General features: G+C 36.3%; 1 protein-coding gene across 7 annotated transcripts in view; it reads right to left on the bottom strand.

Moving 5' to 3' along the window:
- Positions 1-294: 294 nt before the first annotated feature.
- The window catches only part of ELAVL4 (ELAV like RNA binding protein 4), a 103,932-nt gene continuing 79,721 nt past the window's right edge, over positions 295-24,505 (bottom strand). For 6 of the 7 annotated variants that reach the window (XM_024104947.3, XM_008167958.4, XM_005284895.5 and 3 more), the window contains exons 3-7: positions 22,628-22,731; positions 10,709-10,862; positions 9,947-10,172; positions 8,458-8,496; positions 295-3,804 (exon numbers count right to left, since the gene is read on the bottom strand). In XM_024104947.3, the coding sequence (XP_023960715.1) occupies positions 3,477-3,804; positions 8,458-8,496; positions 9,947-10,172; positions 10,709-10,862; positions 22,628-22,731 (851 nt within the window). In that variant the 3' untranslated portion in view covers positions 295-3,476. The remainder of the gene's footprint in view (positions 3,805-8,457; positions 8,497-9,946; positions 10,173-10,708; positions 10,863-22,627; positions 22,732-24,505) is intronic. The other variant, XM_005284896.5, reaches the window with a different exon arrangement.

The following is a 24,505-nucleotide window of genomic DNA, read 5'->3' as shown; positions in this document are numbered from 1 at the left end:
CTTTTTAAGAACTTCAGTTTCAAAATAAAATGGCAGTATTACAAAATGCTGTAGGAATGTGTTACCCTGGATTATATATTAGGATACGTGACATCCTAGAGTATTTAAACTTTTTTGATGCTGTGAAACTGTTAGAGGTTTTTTAGCAACTAACCTTTAAACAGAGCAAAAGAATAACGTTTACATTCTACTATATAATGCTCAGGTTAATTTAAGGATGAATCATGCAGGCTGTGTATTTAAAAACAAACTCATTCCATGGCCTGAAATTAATTATTCTAACCAACATAGTAATTCAATCATAAAAACATGAGTTTATTAGTAGTGAAGCAGCTGAAGAACTGCATAGTCCATCCAACCGGTTGATACATTTTTTTCTATACTCGGTTATGAAATGCAGTGTTGCAATTTTACAAGGTACATATTTTCAATTAGCAAGAGAATGTTACAGAACACAAACATGGAGTGAATATTTGTATTTAATGGAATTTAAACCAATAAGTCAACTGAAAGAGAGATCACCTCTGGCTATAAAATGTGGTGAAAAAAAAATCAAATTTTGAATGAATGTGGCAATATATAAATTTTAGAGCCATACAGCAGATATGTATCCTTCATACTGTATGGCATTCATTGCATATTCATGTCAAAAAGAAAAGTCTAACTGATGGCTTAAAATTTGTATAATAATTAAAGCATTTAATATTTTTGCTTAATTTTGATATTGACCGAGTTAATACTTTCATTGTGTAAAAACATTGTGTACATTAAAAAAAAATCACAAACAAATTTAAAAAATATTTAAGTACAATTACTCTGCTGCAGTTAATGTTAGTGAAACCAACTCAATTTGGCTAAGCTAAGGTTTTGGAAGAAAAACATATGAACAATGAATATGCTTCAACTGTTTTGTTTAGTACCTTAGGATCTCCCTTAAAGAACTTTCTACTGCAATTAGACTATAATATCTCCCTGCTTTATTGTGTGGCTGTGGTTACTAAAACATCTGAACACATTTAAAAATCTGGAAAGTCCATAGCCATTCTACACACTTTCATTTATTGTCCGGACAATTAAAGTACAAATAATTCAAACACAACAAGGTTATTAAAAAAACATTTACAATACTTTCCCTCAGAAATGATCTAAACTAGCAAGGTTAACATGAAGTCATTCATTATAACTAAAGTATACAACTGCCTGGTCCTAAGAAAGTTTTTTCTTTAAATTATTATCCAGCTAGTAAAACACATCGTAGAGAAAAGATTCTGACATGCCTTCCCCACTAATGCTTAGCAAATGCATCAAAACTTTCCCAGTGAACTGCGCTCATTCATAGCAGATGATGTATAAAGGTTTCCCTGAACATTGAATGAGTGTTCTTTTGAACTAAAATATTTTAAAAGTAAAAAAACCTGATAAAATTATGATGCTTTAGTTTTATCTGTCTACTACAAAAGTTTGCCTCTTCAGTGTGGAAAAAAAACAATACTTAATCTACGTGCAGTTAGTGGGTATAGCATGGAAAAAAATGCACAAAATAAGCACAAGTTATAAATAACCATAACGTTTTATTACCATTAAGACTAAACTTGTATTGAAAAGATTTTATATAACAAGACAAGAAAAGCAATAGCAAATTTAACTATCAACTAGATTATGCATAGCGAGTAACTGTTTCTAGTACTCAGGGAAGAGCATGACCCTTTTTTGTTTTAAATATATAACCGTACAAAGCACAAACATACTAAAATGATCAGTGCACTGGACATGGGAGAGCACCCCCTCAGTCATTTTGTTCCCTTAGCTCTGTTTTCCCCAATCTGAATTACATTAAAATAAAGACCCAGTTGTTTTCTTTTCTACTGTGCAGTAAGAAAAAATATTCACAACAAACATGACAATATATCAAACAATATTTCTACACAAGTTACCTTGATACCTGTCACTTAAGTATCATAAGAAAACATTTTAAGACATATACAAACAAAACTAGCAAAGTGTTACAACTTATAATAAATTAACAAAAAGAAAAAATAACTTTATATATATATATTTATATTATATATACACATACACACACAACAAAATGACACAATAATATGCTTCTTCCCATAGTTTAAGTAAACAAATAAGTAGACTAGCCAAACTAGCTATATTTGATTTTGGCCATATGCATCACATCGGCAATTAAATAAATAAGTGTTTCAAGCAACATAAACAGTGTTCCAAATGTGCCAACACAGCCCAATTTATATCAGCATGGGCTATAAAGTGAATTTGAAAATTCTTAACAAATTTTAAGCAAATTATTTTTTCTAAACACATTACATTTAACTATGATACTAAGATATGTAAATAATTCTGTAGCACCTACTGCTCAAACCAAGGAAGTTTTTGATCAAAACAATTATTTTTTTTTAAACTTTTGTTCTGCTGATATCCCATACTGATGACTTAAAGAAAAACTGTCTTGCAACTCATCTCCTTGCTTTTGGGTTTTGACTGTGGGTAACTGTGTGCCTGGGAAGAACACTCTCCCGTACTGTATTTAATATTTTTATTACATGCTATGAAAAGATACGAAGATCATCTGTTTGTAGCCCATCCTTCAAAAAACAATCTACTAATCCAGTTTAAAACACACGTCTTGATCTCTAAAAAGTTACCAGTGCAGTATGAACATGACAAAGTTGTCAATTTCCCCTAAATTAGCCAGTCAAAATATTTTTTCTCAAATCCAGATTCTCTTGTAAAAATTCTTTATATTTTATAAAAATAGATTTTTCTTGAAACCCATTTTCAGCAAAGAGACCACCTCTTTGGCAACATTGTTAATGTTATTTAAATTGTTCTGTCATCAGGTATCCCCCTTTTACCCCATTCCCTAACAGAAGACTGTTTAGTTCACATGATATAAAAGAAAAAAGGAAAAATAAAAAAGGTTGCAAAAGTATGTGTTTTTTTGTTGTTGTTTTTTTTTTGCAATTTTTATTGTTCCTCTTTAATTTATATGGGGGGTTTACCAATCTGATTGGATCAACATTTGAAAAAAAAAAAAGAAAAATATTTTTTCTTTCTTTTAATCCCATTAGTTTGTAAAAATTGTTTTTGTTTTTTATTTTTTTCAAATGAGTGAATGGTCATCTTAAAAAGAGCCACCTTCAAGGAAGGTAGTAAAACTAGCTGGCCGGGTAAAAATCCCTGCACATTGTTATCTATGTATATTATATTCAACAACGACAGCTATGAAAGAACATTCAATGCATCAAAGGTTTTTTTTGTTTTTGTTTTTTTTCTAAGCATTATAAAATCCTTTCCTGTTCATCACAGGATATCCAATGTTTTAATACTTAGGCAACACTGGCTTATAAAGTCCATGGTTGAATATAAGCCTTGCAGAGTTTTTGTTTGTTCGTATATATATTTATATATATATATATATATATATGTTTTAGTAAGTAAGGATATGAAATTCAGGATTTGTGGGTTTTGTTGGTTTTAAAGGAAACTTGCAATACTCTGTCTCCTAAACGGTATCCATTAAGGCTGGCAATTGCCATGGCAGCTTCGTCATAGTTGGTCATAGTGACAAAGCCAAATCCCTTGCACTTGTTGGTGTTGAAATCGCGGATCACCTTGACGTTATTCACTGCTCCGAAGGGGCCAAAGAGCTGCCACAGCACACTTTCATCTGAGTCGGGAGACAAATTGTAGACAAAGATACACCATCCAGTCCCAGTGTGGCCAGGAATATTCATTCCAACAAGGCTCGTCATCCCATCAATTGTGATCGGGGAAAACCTACCAAATAAAAAGAGGGGGCTATTCTAGACATAGCGCTTAGCACAAATTACATGGAACTGAGACTTAAAATAAAGCTCATTAAGGTTTCATGATCCAGTCCTTGGGATGTAAACTATATGTCCATCTTTGCTCTCAGTTACACAGGTGCCACTAACACCTACTGAAATGAATGGTAGCTGGGAACAATGTAACAGACAAGAACTGGGCACAATGACATTTCCCTTCCACAATAAGTTCTAGTTTGCTGTGTCTGAGGTCTAAGAAAAGGAATTCTTAAGGAACATCTAAATAAGCATGGGCCAAAACTTGCAGTGCTAATTAGGAATTTCACTGAATGAGTAAGAAATGCAGCATTTGGCCTGACATTTCTATCAATAAAACAACTCAGCTAAAGGACTGTGGATACAACTGCAAAGTTACCGACGATTTAACACGTTACATCCCCTACCAGACCCTCATGGAAAAATGGATCTCTTAGGGCTTGGTTTTAACATTGTCAAATTTCAGCAATATCTCTGTATTGAGCCTTTTTATATATCCTAAAAGCATTTGAGAGATTTTTAGATGGAAATCAGGAAGTTTTGTCTGTTTCTAGTATACAGACTTTTATTCAAATATATTTTTAAAAATTAATTGTTGGTAACATTATCTTTAAAATGTCTGTACATATCAATGAGCATATGTGTAGTAATTGTAAAGTAGGAAAACCAGTGCATGAAGACAACTTGCTTGGTTAGATCACCCCCATTAGCAGTTGATAAAACACCATCATTTTTGAGGCCATTATCAATGGGTTACATTTAAAGTAACGGTTACATGTAAGAAAAGTCTTGCTAAAAATCAAATTTCCACACTGAATTTTAAAGCAGGCTTCCTCAATGAATTTTAATTCCTATACTGAATAATTCTTACCTTTGTTTTGCAATGCAGATGTGCAGACTGCAAGCTCTCTATTAGAAAACTTGTAATAATATTTATAATATTTGTAGTTACATTTAGTGAATAGAACTCCTTAACATTACTCTACTGCAAGTGGAAGTGAACAGACAATACAAGGAATTTTAGTGTGTTGATTGCTTATCTTCTATGTGGAATTACACTTAAAGTCTTGACTGCCCTTTGACGTACATCCAGAACACTTCTGGATATTGCACCTAAATTGAGAAATATCACTCCATTTTTTCTACAGCCTGCAAACACTTATGCAAATCAGCAACTTTATTCACACACATAACAGCTTGGAGGACTGGGCCCTCTGACTCATATGCAGGCTTGCAAAAGTGTTCATGGTTGCAGTAACTCTACTCTTATTGAAGTCACTGCAAACAATTCCTACTGAATTCCACTTTTGAAAAATCCCACCCAGAATATCTGTAATGCTTTTTTTCCCCATTTTTGTATACTTAAACTAATCATCATACTGGCACAGCACCATTTTGCTATTGTAGACTTCTTTGTGCATTTCCTCAGCTGGTGCAGACAGACAGCTAAAGCTGTGCGAATAACTGATTTTTAAGTTTGCTAATAGTTGATTCTGGATTGAACTCAACCTTCAGTTCAAACCAAAACAAAATATTTAGTTTCTGATTTTTACATTTTTAATTTTTTTGTCTTCTAAAATTAAAATAAATTTCTAAATGAAAAGTTGTTTTGAATCAAAAAATCAAAATGTTTTGCTTCAAAAATGTCTAAATGAATCATTCTGATTTTTTGGGGAAACCTTTTAGGGCTTTTAAAAAAAACAAAAAACGACACCACTGAAGCAATTCAGCAAAATCAATACACCTCTACCCCGATATAACGCTGTCCTCAGGCGCCAAAAAATCTTACCGCGTCATAGGTGAAACCGCGTTATATCGAACTTGCTTTGATCCACCGGAGTGTGCAGCCCCGCCCCCCCCGGAGCATTGCTTTACCGCGTTATATCCGAATTCGTGTTATATCGGGTCGCGTTATATCGGGGTAGAGGTGTACAAATATGCCAAATGTTTCTGTCAAAACAAATCCATCGTTTTCAATAAAAAAAACATTTTGTCTGAAAAATGTTATCCAGCTCTAGACAAAGCCGGAGCTATGTCTTTTTATACCAGCTGAGAATCTGGCCCATTAGATAGTAAGTTCTCTTCTCTACAAGGAATACATTTAAACAAATTGAGGGTACAGCTAATTACTGAACAAATTCCTTTCAGCCAGCAGAACAGGCTTCTTTGAGTACAATTCAGAAAATGGGGTCTTGAAGTTTGCAAACTTTAACAGCCTACATAAAGCAAATACTATTTATGCTTGCGTCTGAAGAAGTGGGCATTCACCCACGAAAGCTTATGCTCCAATACTTCTGTTAGTCTTAAAGGTGCCACAGGACCCTCTGTTGCTTGTTACAGATTCAGACTAACACGGCTACCTCTCTGATACTTGACACTATTTATGCTGTTATACTTTATACGGAGTGTGTTTGTGTAAGAATATTTGACTGTGTACTTCCATACAAATCATGTTAACAGACTGATTATATGGTCCACACCAAGTTGTGCAGTACAACAGTATGCTAGTTTTTTGGATCTAAGGTTGCCAAATGCACAAGAAATATGATTATATAATTCAAGACTTGCGATGCACATGCACCATGAGTCAAAGTTTCATATTCAACCTTAACATTATCATTTTTTCCAGATGTTTGAGAATTCAACTGTGCAAACTTAATCTTCCCTTAATATAATTTTTAATTGAATTTTCTATGTTTATTTTTAAACTAAAATAGAGCTATTTAGCTATACATCACCAGAATGCCTTCAAGCACTTTCAGAGGTTCACAAGAGAGAGCCTCTCTCCTCCAAACCTCAGGAGCTGTGCGGCTTTTACCTGCTCATGAAACCTTAACTACAGCAACTGCTTCATCTCACACTATAATATAGGCTGATGTGGTATAAAAGTTTACTGACATGAGTTTGGGATGGCGTATTATTCACTAGTGGCAAAGCCGAGAATTATAGAAGTCAACCCCAATGAATCTTTCATTCCATGCCAAATCATCCTGTATTTTGTATAGGATACATATTTTATAGCAAAATTTATCTGGGGATGTTTTAGAGATGGTTTCAGAAGTTTTTATTTATACATCCAAATAACACAGAGTTTTCTAGTAGGGTAAGTACAATTCTTCAGGACTTGCAGGGAGAAGAAAATAACTAACAATTTTAAGCAACTTCAATAAACACTGAAAAAAAGCTGTTGTGATGTTTAATGCCTGATGTCTCATGATCTATCAGTGTCAGAAACAAAAGCCTTAGAACAGCGTAAAGAAGATACCTGGCTCTCTAACGATATTAGTCTGCTTTTCCTTGCCTTGATGAGTCACATGAAATCAGAAATTAAACCTTCCGCAGTCTAGGACAGAACATGGTTTGTCCTGTACCACAGGTCAGTGTAATTCTGGGTAGGAAATTAAACATTTGGGAGAAAAAAAATTCTCAAACAGTTATTTGTAAGTGGCAGCTGTTTGAAGCTGCTAAGAGTTTTGGAATGTTACTAGCAGGACTGAAAGATGGATTAGTGGGCAGACTGCAGGTGAGGCAGTGAAAGGGGCATAATGACTTGCAAAACCATGCAGCAAATTTTGATTCACGTGCTGATCATGGGACACATGATTTGGGTTTTTTGGATAGATGTAAAACATGTAATTTGAAAGTTGCTTTGGCGTACAAGTAATCTTATGGTGTACATGCCATTACGTTGCTCAATTGCCATTGCTGTAGTAGCTGAGACTTACTCTACTGTCCACTTCTGAACAGTTTAAAGATATACTTACCGTGCCATGTTTTATAAAAGAGCACCTAGTTTTCATGAATGTGCAGAGCTGACCATTCCTGTAGGCTAAGGTGCTTCCTCAGCTCATAGTGCAGGGCTATAGGTGCACAGCTCTGCATAATGTCAGGAATGAGACTATGCCCCTATAGTTCTGAAAGGTTCCCCTGTGTCGATGTGTGTCGTTAACAAAGAGGAAACACTAACATATATCGACTTCTTTTTTCAGATTGAACATGGAACACACTCATTATGGAACATGAATGTTTCAAAATCAACTGAGCTTTAATTCCAATCTGAACACACAAACCTGTGTAAATTAAAACAAACACACAAAGAAACAAACCACAAGCACTAAGAAATATTTGCAACAATTGTTAAACCTGTAACAAAAGAAACTTAGGGCTGATTAAGGTGCATACAGTTACACTTTTAAAGTTAACTTTGTGGTAGGACACAGCTAGAGGAAAGGATAAGGCTATTTTCCTCTGACAATTTTCACAGTATCAGATCAGAGATTAGCAAAAACTTCAGTTTAATAGTTTTGATTCAGGAAAATATGCCATTTAGCAGCACTATTGGTGTTAGAATACTTATAGCTGTTGCACCTAAACCATCTGAGAAGCCCACCTGTAAATAAAAGAAAAGGTGAAAAAAACCCACACACAACTTTTGAGTGTGGCCTTAAAGTAACAAAACCAACTGAAGTCCAAACTTAAAAAAAGAATTTGACATGCTGGTGGAAGAAAAGAAGGAATTAAAAAAAATAAAGTTAGTGATTTAAAAAATAAATTGTAGCACCAATCTGTGCCAACATGGACATCTGGCAATCTGTGGAATTCTAATTACCTCTTTACGCCATAGGCCATATTAAGCAAATTGTCCAGCCTGAAAAGAGAAGGAGGGTCTTTGGGTTAATGTCTCACAGATGGCAAGATCGCTCAATGGAACTATTATTAATAATGTTCCATTTTTAAAGAAGAAATGTTCAACAAGTTTCTCACACATCTAAGGAGTTTAGGAAACAGAAACTCTCTTGAGTTTCAAACTGCATTCAGATTTCAATCACAATATTTAATGACATTTTTAACATGCTTTGAGATTTCAGAAAGGTGATCTCTCACTAAATAGCTATATCTCAAGATTTGACTGGGTGTTAAAAACTCCCCTTTGATTTTTCATTTGTAGATTATATTAGTATGAAATCATAACAAGTACAATACTTCAACAGTTCACCTTTCATTGCAATAAAACTTGTGAATAAAATGTTACAATCCAAAATTAGAGGAATAGAAACATACTGGTTATAAGCAACTCTTGCTTCCCAGTTTCACAAAACTGTTTAGACTTTTTCTTTTGTTTAGAAACATATTTACAAATAACGATCTCCAAAAGCTGCCAATGTAAATTACCATTGAGTTTGGGAAATTAAATTTAATCTACTTTATATTTAATACACAATATGAAAAATCCTTTATCTACATAAGGAGTCAGTGGTAGCCTCAGTGGCTTTTATACCCTTACCAAAGATGTTTTAAATATACACTTGTTTTCATATAAACCAGGCAGGTGACTGACCTTTTCTGTGCTCTTCTTTAATTCATTTCAGATTTTAAAATTTGCAAATTTCACAGTAAACTAAATTTAAAAGCTAATATTTATCTTAACCACGCCAGTAAGTCCAAGCATTCCTATTTAATATTTTTTAAAGAAAGACCTTTTGCTAAAAATGCTAGGTTGCCTAAATATTATAGATCATCAAAATAACAGAGAGAGAACCCAGTACTGCTAATACTGTGTTACATATGAGATACAAGCAAAATGTAAATCATAAAACATCACACAGCATCTCAGCACTCATATCAAAGACTACACAAGGTCTCTTTATACCTTGAGCAGACACCTGAAGCTAATAATGTCATAAAACTACTGCTGAATAGAATAAACACTCAACTTTTTGCCAGCCACCAGCCCTACACTCAATGTTAAATTGAAAGTTGCATGAAAACCACAATAATACTGCAGAAAAAGTTGATAAAAAACAAAAATAAAAAAACAGAAAAAAGTCACTTTCCATTTCAGTATCACTATAATCTTTTATTCTGTCATCCTTTACCTAAGGCCTCATAAGATCCGATTGTATAGTTGAGATGTTTTAGTCAATATGGAATGACTATGGCTGTGAGCAGATTTTCCTGTTCACTCACTTGGAAAGAATGTTTTATTTTACAAAGAAATTGAAGTCAATCTACAATTCCAAAATACATTTTTAACACAACCCCTACCCCAAGTCATCATAGCTGGTAGAGCTCCAGTTCTTTTGCAGATCGATAGTTACCTGAATCTCTGAGCCTGGTGGTGTAGTGGTCCAGGGTAGCGTCTGTTGGGAGACTGGTACAACTGCGAAAGGAGTGCCTGGCTTGTCTTCTGGCTGGGGTTATTGGCAAACTTCACAGTAATTGGTTCTGTAGCACCACTAGGTTTCTGGCCATTTAGTCCCTTTATGGCTTCTTCTGCTTCTATTCTCTTATCGAAACGGATAAATCCCACACCTCGAGAGACACCTGGGAATAAAGAAAAGACTTTGTTAAATAAAGGTTAAAAAAAAGTAAGAACAGCTTCAGGAATCTTTCACGTATCTAAGGAAACAAAACAACACGTTCATTTTGATCTGAGTTCAGAACATATTACTTTGTGATATAAAAATTATTTTCCCCATCAAGGAAAAAAACCTTGCTCTCTTAAGATCATTTACTGAACCTTCCCTCCTATGTTATATATTGTGATAATTGTAGCAGATGACAGACATACAAGTAGTAAATTGCTTGATACATTCCCCTTAAATATGGATTACCAGTAATTTTTAAAAGATTCTGCATTTAAAAAACACCCAGTGCATTTACTTTCCCTTAAAGTTACATATATAAAGAACTGTGTATGTACTGTAACATCTATATAGGATTACATTTTACATCCAAAGTCATGGCTTCTTACTGTACATTTGTACAGTTTGCTGCTTCACTATAACCATTCTGTTTCAAAAGCATTTAAGTTTGCCATTTTCTGAAAATACTTAAAGTTTTAAAAAAGTTTTTTTAACCTGTGACTTGATCAACTAGAATTCGTGAAGTGATGATGCGCCCATATTGTGAAAATAACTGTTCTAGTTCTTTCTGGGTCATCGTTTTTGGAAGGCCGCTAACATACAAGTTAGCATCTCTGATTGATGCTGAACTTGGACGGGCGTATGACACCTAGAGGATTAAAAATAAAGAATTAATACACTTTCCATGAACGCATTTACCTCATACATTTAAATCAACAGATTATTTATTGTCTTTACAATCCATAGCATTGGTTTAAATAACCCTGCAATTCAGATTTTAGCTGTTCTTTTACAAGCAACAAGGACTAGGAAAATGTGAGGGAAAGCAAAAGGAAAGCAGGAGATAACTTGAACAAATGTAAGGATAAGGCCTCTCTAAGTGAAAGCACAAAATAGCTACTGTACAGTGGTAGATTAACGCACAACTTCCCACGCACAGCTTTGTAAATTTACCCCATGGTCTGTGGGTGTACAGATAATTTACTGTATTCAACACATAATAATCTTTGAATATACCAAGCTTTCTGAGGTTCCAGTGTGTTTTGTTTCAAGCACATGAAACAGATCAGGTTAGTTGCAAAGAGATCTTTTATGCTATAACCCTTTGTATTTTCATTCTAAGCTGGCAACATCTTCCCTTGCTGAATTATAATGTATTAGTGAATCAGGCTAAATCAACATCTACTTCAGGAACCATAAATACAGTGTATCCCTCATCTTCCTATCTGTCATTTTATTTCAAAAAGTCCCTTGCAATGTAAGCCTGAAACCAGACTGTGTAAAAATACTATGCCCAAATAAGCAAAAATCCAGTTGATGCATTACGTATGTATTGTGAAAAAATTATTACACCAGATTTCTGTTAAGGGCTTAACGTTTTTCTACCAAAACGCAAACACAACCCAAATAGAATTTCAAATGGGTTTACATCTGTACCACACTCATAAGCAAAACTTAACACTTATTGTATTCAGAAGTCTTTTTTTATTTAAAAAAAAAACACACTCTTAAAAACTATCTACGTCTTAGATTAATAAAAGCACTCCCTGATAAAGGTGTAGCTTGCATGGCTAGTATGAAATAAAGATTGTGAAGAGATTTATTTTACAGCACATTTGAAACACTGTTTGCTCTAACTTTCTGAACAATTTGAATTTTATCTAATGCAATGTATTTAAATCTACACATCTATAAATTCCCACTGTCTACACATATGGTATACGCAGGTAGGCAGGGGAGGGAAGGTCCAGTCACGAATATGATGCATTAAGCAAGCCTGTCTCCCTCTCCCCAACACAATGATAGATGTCTTTATGTGCTCCACACCTAAAAATAGATGTTGACTCAACACAGAAAAGTACGTGAATGACTAATATTTGCTTCCACAGCCTTTTGCATGTAACAGGAGACAAACTCTCTACTGATTTTACATTGTAAAGTTTTTGGTGACTTTTTTTTTTTAAATAACTCACGTGTTTGTACGTAACTTTTGTTAAAACTCATGTTAAAGAATAAGATTATAGGGAAATGGATGAAAAGTAAGGAAAATGCTGAAAAAGAGTGTAGCTAAAACATTTACACCCAAGATGGCAGGCACAGACAATGCTATACCAAGGCACTGGCACAAGTAACCAGTCTCACAGTTTTCAAATATCAATGGATGAGTATCAAATCAGTAAAGAACATTGTAGGTGCGATTTCAGTAAGTGCCCCCATGACTTCAGAGCTTGAGTCCCATGGACTTTCAATGGGTCAAGTGCTCCTAAGTCACTTACAAGCCTCGCAAAACCCCACCCTCGGTGTTTAGTGTGGCGCTGAGAGTACAGTCCACGTAGCTCAGCGCTCGTTCGTGTAATTCCTACGTGATGCCTGGTGGTTTGGTGGAGAGGTCCTAGGGTTTCATAGACTGGCCTTTCATCTGTGGAGAACACAGTTAAAATCTTGTCTTAGATCATACATGAGTTTGGTGGTTTCTTATTCTCAGTTTATGTATAATCACAAAACCGTCACGTATTTTGGAGCAAGTTATGAGATAACTGGCAGGCACTGCTTAAGGCGGATCCAGAATTAAAATAGCGGGGGGGGGGTCACATGCTAACTCTGGAGTACACTTGCAGGGCAACATCTGGGAGATTTCACAGCACTTGTTCACACTACGCCAGGCTCCAGATGCTGATTAACCTCTGTTTTCAAGAGAAATAAACTAAGTCTTGGCGTAAAATCCTGGCTCCACTGAAGTCAATGAAAGTTTTGCTACTGACTTCAATGGGGCCAGGATTTCACCTTGAATTTTCAGAAAGAATCTACTACCTCAAAATAATTTTCTATAAACAGCCTATCTTAATAAGGGGGCACAGTCAAGGTTCACACCTCTAGAATTCAACCTACTTTAGGGGGGAAAAAACCACTTTAAACCTACCCTTTGGAAAAATCTATCTGCTCCTAAAAACTGAGAACTGCAAGACACACAAAATTCTTGGGCAAACTGCCAAACCCAGGTCCTGGTTTTCTTCACATTAGCACATTCAGCAAGCCAGTGCCTTATTCTACCCTGAGCAGAAAAGGTATATGGATAGAGGAAAATACCACTTTTTGGGGCACTGAAAGACTGGGATTCTTGTATATTTTAATACTCTGCTCTGTTCTGTTCTTGTGAGCCATGCAGACAGGCAAAGTGGGTGGAAAGAGAGAGAGATTGTGCAAAGTTCACTCTCTCACACAAACACATCCACCCACACCGCATGTAAACCACATCATTAACTGAGATCTAATTTTAGTTCCACCTGCCTTTAAACAGTTAGGTTGCAGGGGATTCTGGGCAAGGAGCTGCCAAAGGTTAGTCAGCGATCCTCAATCTCCAAGACATAGGGTTCGGAGTGTGAGATGGACACAAGGCTAGTGAAGGCTATTTCTTCTCCTCAGTCTTTTCCCGACTTCCCTCCTAAGTCAATCAAGTACAAATCCATTGGTTAGCCAGACCCATCCTCTTAAGTTATTGTTCAATTAGTAGTGTGCACCCACATGTTTTTATAAGGGGTTACAGGAAAAAATCCCAATACTTCACCATGGTGTGAAGGGGTTAGAACAGTTATTATGGAGATGTGCCAAAACAGGCTCCCGTTTTGTTACTGAAAATGGTAGAACACTCCGAAAATGTGTCGCACGAATTCTTTATGTTTACACTTATCTCCCATTAGGAACCTGAGTTTGCTTTTACCAGCATGAGGGATCTGAAATACAAAAGACTAGTTAAAAAAGAAAAAAAAAATCCTTACAACTGCAAGTTCATATTAATGATTGCGAACAGGACAACTACAAGAGAAAGATTGGCCCTGGCACTTTATAGCTTGGAAGTGGAGGGCTGTTTCACTCCATCAGATTATTTTCAAGCTGCTTGGGTCAAATTGCCAAGGGAGACAATGTGATATTGTTGGGTTTGTTTTATGGTTCACCAGTCTCCAATGTTAATTTGCATACATATACACAAAATAATTATGGAGAAAATATTTTTGCTAGACTACTACCAATCCTACAAGAAATAAAATGAAACTTGTTCAAAGGACTGTCTCTTCATTAGATAACCTTCCGTTCTTAAGAGACTGCCCTAAACACTCTCTAAGAATTATGGGACAGATGCTAGCTCCATCCCCTTTGTGCTGCTCAGTGCTTTGTGACTCTGTTTGTCAAATGACACCACTGTACTCGGTGCTGGATCAATATACTTCTCTACTCAAGCCACTCAGGAATGGAGTAATTTGCTGCAGCCTCCCTTTGGCAAGTGTGCAGTACAAACATCATGCCTCAGAGTTATGTGTGTTCCAGAATTTCATGTCCTCCATGGATGAAATTACATAATATTTTCAGTCCACTGGCACAGAAAAAGCTTCAAGTTCAACAGGAAGACTAATTCCTCCTATTTCCTCATAGCCCTTAAGAGCATAAACTGATACAATCTAGTCTTCCGATTACACAGAGCCTAACAAAAGCAGTAAAGGAGTAAAGGAGTGAACTTGTCCCATTCCTCTCAACAAGGCCAGAACTCTGACGCTTAAGAGCAACAATTTAAATGCTGACAACCATTTCGCTGCTGATACGCTCAGCTAATGTGTTTATCCAGTTATTGGACATACTCAAAATATGATGGACTTATTTGTTCATCTGAAATAAGACTAGACAGTTTAAGTTAACAAAATTACAGAATAGCTTCAGACTTCTTTTCCCCATTTGGTCCTTTAGAGGAACTTGGTCCTCTTGCACTGCAATGATGTTCCTGGTCATAACACAGTGGTTTGGAGTACGTCAGCTCATCTCTATCTGGCTGCAAAAGCTGCTTTATGTGACATAAGGTGCTCACTTCTTGTCAAGAAATTAGTGCACTGACTCTTGCACTGCTCCCAGTCAATGTCAGCTTGGAGCTCGTGAGACTAGTGTTGAGCATTTAACCTGTGAATGTTGCATGCACAAATGCCCTAAGACCATGGGAACAGCTCTTATAGCACTGATTATTCAAATAGCTGAGACATAGCTACAACCTTTGTAAGTTAAGGTACAAGCAATGTTTGCTATGCTGCCAGCTTCTATGACTCCCAGTGCAGCCCTGGGATTTTGTAGATTGTCTGTGAAATGTGGTTGAGTGACAAAGACAGTTCACTCTATAATGATCTTATTAACAATTCTGAAAGATTCTACTTGTCCCTTAGATGGATCTAGGGAGGAAGGATGGTCTTCTGTTCAAATCATTAGACTGGGATTCCAAAAATCTGGGTTCAATTTTGGCTCTGCCACAGATTTTCTGTGTGGCCTTGGGAAAGTCACCCAACCTTTTTTGTCCCTCCGTCTCCAGCATTTATTTCCCCTTGCCTAACCACTGTCTTATGTATTAGATTGTAAGCACTCTGATCGTAATTGTCCTTTATTAGGCATATGTCCAGCACAACAGGGTCTGATTGAGGTCTCAACCTGCTACTGCAATACTACACCATGCCCACTCTCCCAAAAAATCCCGCTGATTTATATTCATTACTATCCACTTCCCCGTATTTCCATTTGTTACAATATTTTTTTATAGCTGCCTTCACTTCTCCTCTAAATCACATTTTTTTAACCATTATGGCCTTCTTGTTGATTATGGGATTTTGGGCATCTCCTAAGGTGTTCTTAAATGATTGCCAATTATCATTCAATATAATTTCTTCATCCCAGCTGATTTGGCTCATAATTCTTTTCCACTTTGTGAAATTGGTCCTATTAAAGTACCAACTATAAATATTATTGTTCTGGACTTTATTCTGGTTGAATATTATAAATGTGATGAAGTCAGGATCACTTGAACCTAAGCTAATATTAGTTTTAGTTCTGTGATCAGTTCCTCTTTATCTACCTTTAAAGAATTTCCCCATGTTGGCTGCAACACTTTTTGAGTAGGAAATTGTCATATATAATGTTTAGAAATTCCAAGAAACAGAACCCTTGCCTCCACATTTCCAATTGCATGCTCTAACTCTTGCAAAAATCCAGATTTGTGAAAATACCCTGCAGAAAAAAACCCTACTGATTTGGCCAAATTCCTTGCATATTTGTGTCATTCCTGTCCAAGAGCCAGAACATCATCATCCCATAAGACTACTCTTTTTTTCCTTGGGGTCGTGAGTTGTTTTACACTTGGCATTTCAATGCAGCTTTATTGAGATTAATTATGATTATAGATAAGAAAGAAGGGTCTGTCCCATTACTTCAGGGAGGCTATCCATAGATAATGACCAGGCAGCACTCTGGGAAACATCAAGAGTAGTGCTAAGAGAAATAATTGCTCATGATGTGTCGAATGGAAAGGAATCCTTGGCAAAAGTGAAGCAGTTAGAAAGTAAAAGATCTCAATTAGAGCAGATGCACAAAACTGAGAGATAAAGACTCTCTGGTGCACGTTGAATGCAGCAAAGCCAAATTAGAATCTTCATGAACGTAAGCACTGAAAAGGTCCCCTTCGTTATAGCAACAGTGCTATTATGGGCAGAAGGGTGAAAGAGAATGTTAATGAGCATCACGAAGTCCAGAAGGTTAGACAGACAGAGCCTCCTCTTAAAGACTAAAAAACCAGTAAGCAAGTTAGTAAGTTTTCTGAGATCCGCGGTACCGTTAAAGCTTTTTGTCTGAGATTTTATCACCATGGCTTTACAATCACAGCAGAATGTCTCTCTTTTATGACTAATACTCATCTGCTACACAATGGAAAAAAATACACTTAATTTTAAAAGGAACAGGCGGGGAAAAGCTATCTGCCAAGTCTGCAACCCATAATCTGAATTTTCATAAAGAGAAAGCAACAAATGCCCATTTGTTCCCTTACCCCTCCCAATACTTATAAAGCTTTCTTGGGGCTGGGGAGGAAGAAGTAGGGTGCCTGAGTGCAGCTAAATGTACTCGACAGATTGGTTAAATGCACCTTAGGTGCTGTCACCCTATTTCAGAATGAAACACCATTATTCCAAGAGAGCATCAATTGGTATGTTCAGCCACCACTTTCCAAGGGAGCACCCTGCTGCAATTATTCATGCTTTTGTCACCTGGAGGTTAGATTACCGCCATGTGCTCTACATGGGGATTATATATTGAGACCATGTGGAAACTGGAGCGAGTGCAAAATGGAAGCACCCACTTATTTAGCAAAGCATCATGCGGAAGGCACACATCGTCAGCACTCTGTAATTAGCATCACCAAGCTGCCAATACATTTCTGGCTGGAGTTCGCTATGTTGGTTTTAACCCACCAAGCTCTAAATGGGTTGGGACCTGGTAACATACTGCTGCTGCTATGACCAGAAGCCCACCCTCAATCTGAAGGGGACTGGGTGCTGCTGGCAGGGCATTTGTGGCTTTGGAAATCCTTGGTCTGCCTGAGGCATCATTTGGGCATGCTTCACAGCCAACTTTTTCTTTTCAGCATGACTGGGTGTGAGGGGGACTGGGGACTGCTATTTGCTTGCCTTGCAGTAAGGTACAGGCAGGTCTGAGTGTGCAAATGATTTTAAGATCTGGCATGGTGAAAAAAACTAAAACAAATACATTAACATTTTAAAGTAATGCTGCCACATTCTGCTGTAGAGAAACACAACAGTAAAGTAGCTAATCAATCTTTCTGGTCTTAGCCAACATTTTATCCGATGTGTTTTAAATTATCATCATCACCAACACCCCCAGTTCCGGGGACCTACACAAAACAGAGTTTAACAACAGCAAACATTTCTAACTAACCCTAGAAAGTATTAAATATCAGCACTTATATATTGCATTATTAACTTCATTTTCAAAAAGCTTGACATTGTAGTAACTTGAGATGCACAGAAAGCCTTTGACCACACTGAATGGTCTTGGGTGAATCTGTCTCTAAGCACAGAAGTTTAAAACACTGCATTATACTAGCAGGAATCAGGAATTTAGGCCAGGTTGGTTCTTTATGCTAGCCCAAATTTTGCCTAATAAGATGGGACCTCCCCCTGTTCTGTTTGTTCTCATGAGATAGCACACTGCTTACTTTTGCCAGGGAGGGAGGAAATCTATTTCTCTCAAGGTAGGGCAAGGGAACGTGAATAGGACTGTGCTTTCGGTAGACAATACTATTCTTTTGATTTCAAACCTCCCTTCAAAGTTCTATATCCCCTCCTTGTTCTAACGCCCTTAAACATAATGCTCAGATCTTCTGAATCATTTGAGAACATTATGAAACACTTCCTCCACATCCTCTTAAATGTTATCCATTTTATTCAGTGCTCAGGAGTTTAAGCAATCTGTAGGTTATGCAGAGTACATCTTGCTTCCTTTCTGATATTTCATTCAACTTCTAGCCAATCTTCAGCATTAGCAGTGACCTTTACAAGAAGGCTGCCATAGCACTTTCTTGGATGGACATAATTAATCTTTTTAAAATGGATACCATCTCCAGCAGATGGATTTCTTTCAAACATGAGACATATCTTCATTCACCCAAAAGTGTTTTGTGGAACTACATAAAAGTTTTCACTGCAACTATAAATCGTGTCCCCTCCCTCACAAAAAGATGACAATAATATACAATAGCTTTGTTGAAATATGCAATATGACTAGCGGAATATGATTACCGCTCATATTCTCATCTACACCTAAATACATGGATATACATGCACATCCATTATCTGGACTCTTCCCCCGGAACAGATATTCTGCTAAACAAACAATCTCCTCTCCGCTCTGATTATAAAGGACATTGAACAAAACACTTAAATATGAATATTTTAGCTCTTATTGATAAAAGGGATTACTTATTATAATACCAACAGATTAAAGACAAAAATCGAATTCTTCAATTAATATATTCTGTACATTTGACAGCAGATTGTGCATAGTCAGTTTTGTTGATTCCCCTGCAGTCAAAAACTTCTCTTGTTTGCATGGGTCTCTCATAAGTATCAGGTGAGAGAAGAACATTAAAAATAAACAGCCACAAAATTCTACTGTAAATCCATAAACATGAGAAGACTGGGATGTAGAGACAGGTGTCGTACCTGAACTAATTTTAATTCTTTTTTTAAAAGGACTAAATTTCAATTTGTTAGTACTTTATTAAACACAAGATTTAAAGCCAAAAATTTAAAAAACAAATTAAAAGAAAAACAACACCCTTATTCCCCATCCCAGAGCCTGAGGTCCACCTGGAATTCTGTGCAGATGGCTGAATCTGTAACTTTTCTTGTGTGCACAATATTTTTGCACATGGACTTCTCCCTTTGCTTTTAAAAATGTGTCCCGGTTCAGGGTCAGATTGCTTCCCAGCGTAACACAGCTATGCAGGGGCAAGAGAATGGGTGAAAACATTATTCAGCCACATACTCCTAGACAGCCTCCCCAGACCTTGGTTCTGGGTGTAGGAGCACAGGAGGCTGCACAAGGACAAAATCCGTGTTCGGTAAAGAGGAAGAGATAATAAAGGAAGCCTCTTTCCTGGGGACGTATCCAGCTACATACCACACCTTACATTGAGCCTTTGGTCAGTGGCAATCTGGCCCTAAACAGGTCAGATTAACATGATAATGACCCCCTCTTGGCCTTAAAAAAATACAATCAAATCTATGACGTAATCCAAGAAAGTAATCAGTACTTTTGTTTTAAATTTTATGCTACAATTTAATTGAATCAAATTCGTTTTCCAGTCTGCAAAGCAACTGCGTATTAAAAATGTAATTTTTAAGTACCGATTGCATTATTAAAGATCTGCAAATGGCACTGAGAGCATTAGGTAGGTGCGCTTATATTTTTGTGCATTAATCCAATACGTAAATAAAAAGAATGAATATAATAAAACCAAACAAAAGTGATCCTGTCTTAAGCGGTGGCGCAATGTGAGATGGGGAGTGGGATGGGAGGGACAAAGTAAAGTGGTCTAAAACTTTACTGAATATGATTTGCTGCTGCTTTGCAAGAGTATTTGGAATCTAAGATGGAATTCAGAGGTAGTTTCCTCCAATATATTTAACTGGCATGGGAGTTGGAGAGGATACTAAAAATATATTCTTCACACCTCAACAACTTCAACTTTGTAAAGCCTCCAAACTGCGCTACACTTGGCAGAAAGGGCCTATTTTAAGAGAATTAATAAATACAGTAATAGGATAGGTTTACCATGGCTTTAAAAGGGTTTGTTGGGATGGGGCAGGAAGTTTAATAAAAGGCCATTTTGCTACTTCAAACACTTTTTGGGTGCATTTTATTTGCAATAGATGCAATTCCAAGCTGTATTCAAACTGCCCAAAAAGTATGCATACCTTATTGTGTGTTATTGTTTATATGATGTTGTTACAGTCAACAAAGCCTGGAGATTCAAAAGTAAGGCTCCTTCAGATTAATTTGGGTGACTTTGTTAATACCTATTTAAAATGTGTATTTTGAAGACTGTGTATGTTCTACTACTCCTTGTAAAACGTATACAATTCCTATGCATATAAAACAGACTTGTTTCCTTGTTTACTATTAAATTTTAAATGCCTTCAAAATTCCAACAGAATTTCACAAGTGAAATCAAAGTAATCAATAACGCATTTATAAGCATAAAATAAACCAGGGGTCAGCAACCTTTCAGAAGTGGTGTGCCGAGTCTTCATTTATTCACTCTAATTTAAGATTTCATGTGCCAGTAATACATTTTAACGTTTTTAGAAGGTCTCTTTCTATAAGTCTATAATATATAACGAAACTATTGTTGTATGTAAAGTGAATAAGGTTTTTAAAATGTTTAAGAAGCTTGATTTAAAATTAAATTAAAATGCAGAGTCCCCTGGACCGTTGGCCAGGACCCGGGTAGTGTGAGTGCCACTGAAAATCAGCTCGCGTGCCGCAGGTGGCACGCGTGCATAGGTTGCCTACCCCTGAAATAAACCAAAAACCAGTAAACTGTTTCCATACAATTTTAAAAAACTTATATTAAAAAAACACTTCCAGAAATGTGCGGTGTACCAAGTTCCTCCCTAAAACAAAACTTTTACTGCAGAAGTTATAACTCCTTTAAAGGACACATGAATAAAATAATTGTGAATTTAAACTATTTAAGAAAAGTTACAAAAGCATAAAAAATTAAGTAGTTTCATGAAACATAGAAAAGATTTAAAATGTTCTTTTGCAGTTGACATTCCCCAGCAGCACAGGAAACTCAAATTCAACAGCACAGTTCTTCCTCAGGAGAACCAGAAAGTGAAAGCAATTAAAAATAGAAATGTAATTAAAAAAAAAGAGTTTAGTCAGATTGGACAAAGTGTCTAATATGCAAGTAGTAAATGCACAGCATTAAAAGTAGGAAGTAAACTAGATGTTTATTTGAGTTTTAAATCTAAGGCATTTAGAAAACAGGTAAGAACCTGTTTTTTAAAACTATGATATTTATCTTGTCAGTGTCCCTTTAAGATAAATGTAGAGGGTAACCTGCAGCTCAACTTTATAAGTGGAATGAATAAATTGCTGAGTCTCAGCATTAAATTTCAATCTGCAGCAGTTGATAAGAATAGTTTATTGTATTGCTTTACTTTACACATTTGGATAAATTAAATAAATACAAACCTTAACTGCATAAAAACCTGTTGTGAGGATTTTGGTACATGGTATAAATACATGCATGTGTGACGGTCTTGCTCCTGCAAGATGAATTTTGGAAAGAATATTTTATATATAATCTCAATGATTAGTCTCTTGTTCTCTTAAAGCTCAACACTTTTGCTACTGATCGATTAACTGAGCAGATCCAGAGGCTATTTGTCTGAAATCAGAGATGCAGTAAGAAATTCTACAGTGCAAAAATTTGCTCGAACCACTGAGGAAACCAGGGAGAAACTAATGGCATGTTTGCATAACAAACTGGGTGGCTTCTACTTGATCTCTAGTCCCTTTGGGGGAAAGTGAATCAAACAAAGAACAGTGAAACTGGAAGAATAACCCTTGAAAGAGAGTACTGTGGTTTTTGAAAATGGCACCTAACTGGGAAGAAGTGTATCTTGATTAGAGGATGCCTTTTATGAACTGAATGTTTGATAATCACATGCCAAATTAATTGTAATTAACACATGTGTTGTGGTCATTTATGAATGATACAACTGTATATTTCACCTTTGTTCTATGGGTAATGTTCTCTCAATGGCTGTTTTATCCTAACTTCAAATCCCATTACAACGCTATAGAATACTCGACGAGGGTTCTCCCCACCCCCAATAAATAAAAATAGTAGCAGTTTGAAAGAAAAAAAGATTCCATCTGCCATACATCCTTTGTTTTAAGGAACAGCTAGTTAGCTGTGCCCTTTACATTGTCAGATTAAAATACTGATGAGATTTCCAAAAACTGTCTTAACTACTTACTGCTCTTCCTAAATTTAGCAAAAGGCTCTTTGTATTCTCTTACCTTTATGGTTTTGGTCTGGAGTCTGAGTCCATTTAAAGTGTTAATGGCTTTCTCTGCATCCTTTGGATCAATATAGTTAACAAATCCATACCCTAAACTCTGCCCTGTTGAAACATAAGAAACAAAACAAAACAAAAAAGGACTCAGTATCTTTTCAGCACATGAATGACTTCCAAATGTGGAATCAAAATTCTCTTCTACTTGTTTGTTTTCACCACACTTCCACCTAGACTCTCTACATACAGCAGGGTGTCAGTTTTTCACCATTCAACTCTGTGGAAGCTAACAGAAAATTTTTAATTAGCCACTATAATGTACATACCTAAAAGAAAAAAAAGAGCTAAAAAAATGCTTTTCTACAAGTTATCTGAAAAGCATGTAACGTGTTGATATCAATGGAATTAGATAAACACAATTAATAGCTTTGTGTTGAGTTTGTAACAAACTAGAGGATCAGCTGTACAAGCAACATGGTTCCCATTTAAAATGAAATAAAAATAAATGCTCCTCATGCCATTGTTTATAGAGTCTGTCTGGTTTTCATAATGTGAAAGTTCAGAAGCCTCATATTTTACCAGACCCCTCCAAAACACATTGCTCAGTTGGTTGTAAAATCAACTTAAACTTTCTATATTGTCTTATTGACTTGTGAGTGGCAATGCAGAACTGAAAAGAAAGGACAGGCTATCCCATGCCAGGATAAGCTCTTACATTATGTTTTCTTTAGTATGTTGGTGATGCCGGCAAAGACAATACGGTACAACTGCTGCTGCATCCGGATGGCAGGAGCCCATTTTAGCAGCCAAATCATTTCAACAGCTTCTGTTTTACTGGTAATGTCTGTGTTTATGTTTGTAGTAGAAGGAGGAGACCTGGTTTAACAACTCAGTTTAGTAATATGGAGCTAGTGATGTACTATTATTAACGCTATACATATACACACAAAGCAAGGACAACTAGGTGTCTGCAATGGAGTAGGATAAGGATAACATAACCAAAAGCTACACCAAAAAATATTAGAACTTTCTCCCAATGATTTTACAATATGAATGTTAACAGAACACGAAAGACAATAGCAACACAGGCAGATTTTGCACTCGGGCTTTCAAATTCCTCTGTCTTATGTGCCATATTTAAATTATTTTGGATATTTGGAAAATGCAATCATTTGTTGTATTTTTTTTTTTAAACCTCAGACACTTACTGGGCATGCAGAAGTGAGTACAGATAACCAGGCTTAAAAAAAAAAATTCTCAGGAGGCAGGCACTTTCTTGAATCTCACCCATTGTTACACACTTTTTAAATATCAGGGGGTAGCCGTGTTAGTCTGTATCTACAAAAACAACAAGGAGTCTGGTGGCACCTTAAAGACTAACAGATTTATTTGGGCATAAGCTTTCGTGAGTAAAAACCTCACTTCTTCGGATGCATCCGAAGAAGTGAGGTTTTTACTCACGAAAGCTTATACACTTTTTAAATGAATTTTGAAAATGCTAGGTCCAAATCCTACCTGCACATGGGGTCAATGTGCAGAGGAATCATCCTGATTCTGCTCAAGAGGGGTAAGAGGAATAAAGGTTGTGAAAAGCCCACACAGGGAGAGAGATAACAGGCTGTGAAAACTGTACTCCAGAGAGGCTCTAACTGCAATAATGCAGAAGTGACTACCAAGCTCCTTCTCACACTCCTGCATGGGGGAAGCAGAGGTCACAAAGCATCCTGTACACGAGGAGCTATGCCCTAGTCTGATAGAGGGATTCCATCTCTGCTACATAAAACCTTGTTACTTTGTCTTTGTGCAGAGAGAGAGAGAGAGAGAGAGAGAGAGTGTGTGTGTGTGTGAGTGTGCATTTGGCCTACTGAATTTGGGAAAAAAC

The sequence above is a fragment of the Chrysemys picta genome, chromosome 8 (genome assembly GCF_011386835.1).
Source record: "Chrysemys picta bellii isolate R12L10 chromosome 8, ASM1138683v2, whole genome shotgun sequence".
In the NCBI taxonomy this organism is placed as follows: Eukaryota; Metazoa; Chordata; order Testudines; family Emydidae; genus Chrysemys; species Chrysemys picta.
This window is presented reverse-complemented; position numbering and strand designations above follow the sequence as displayed.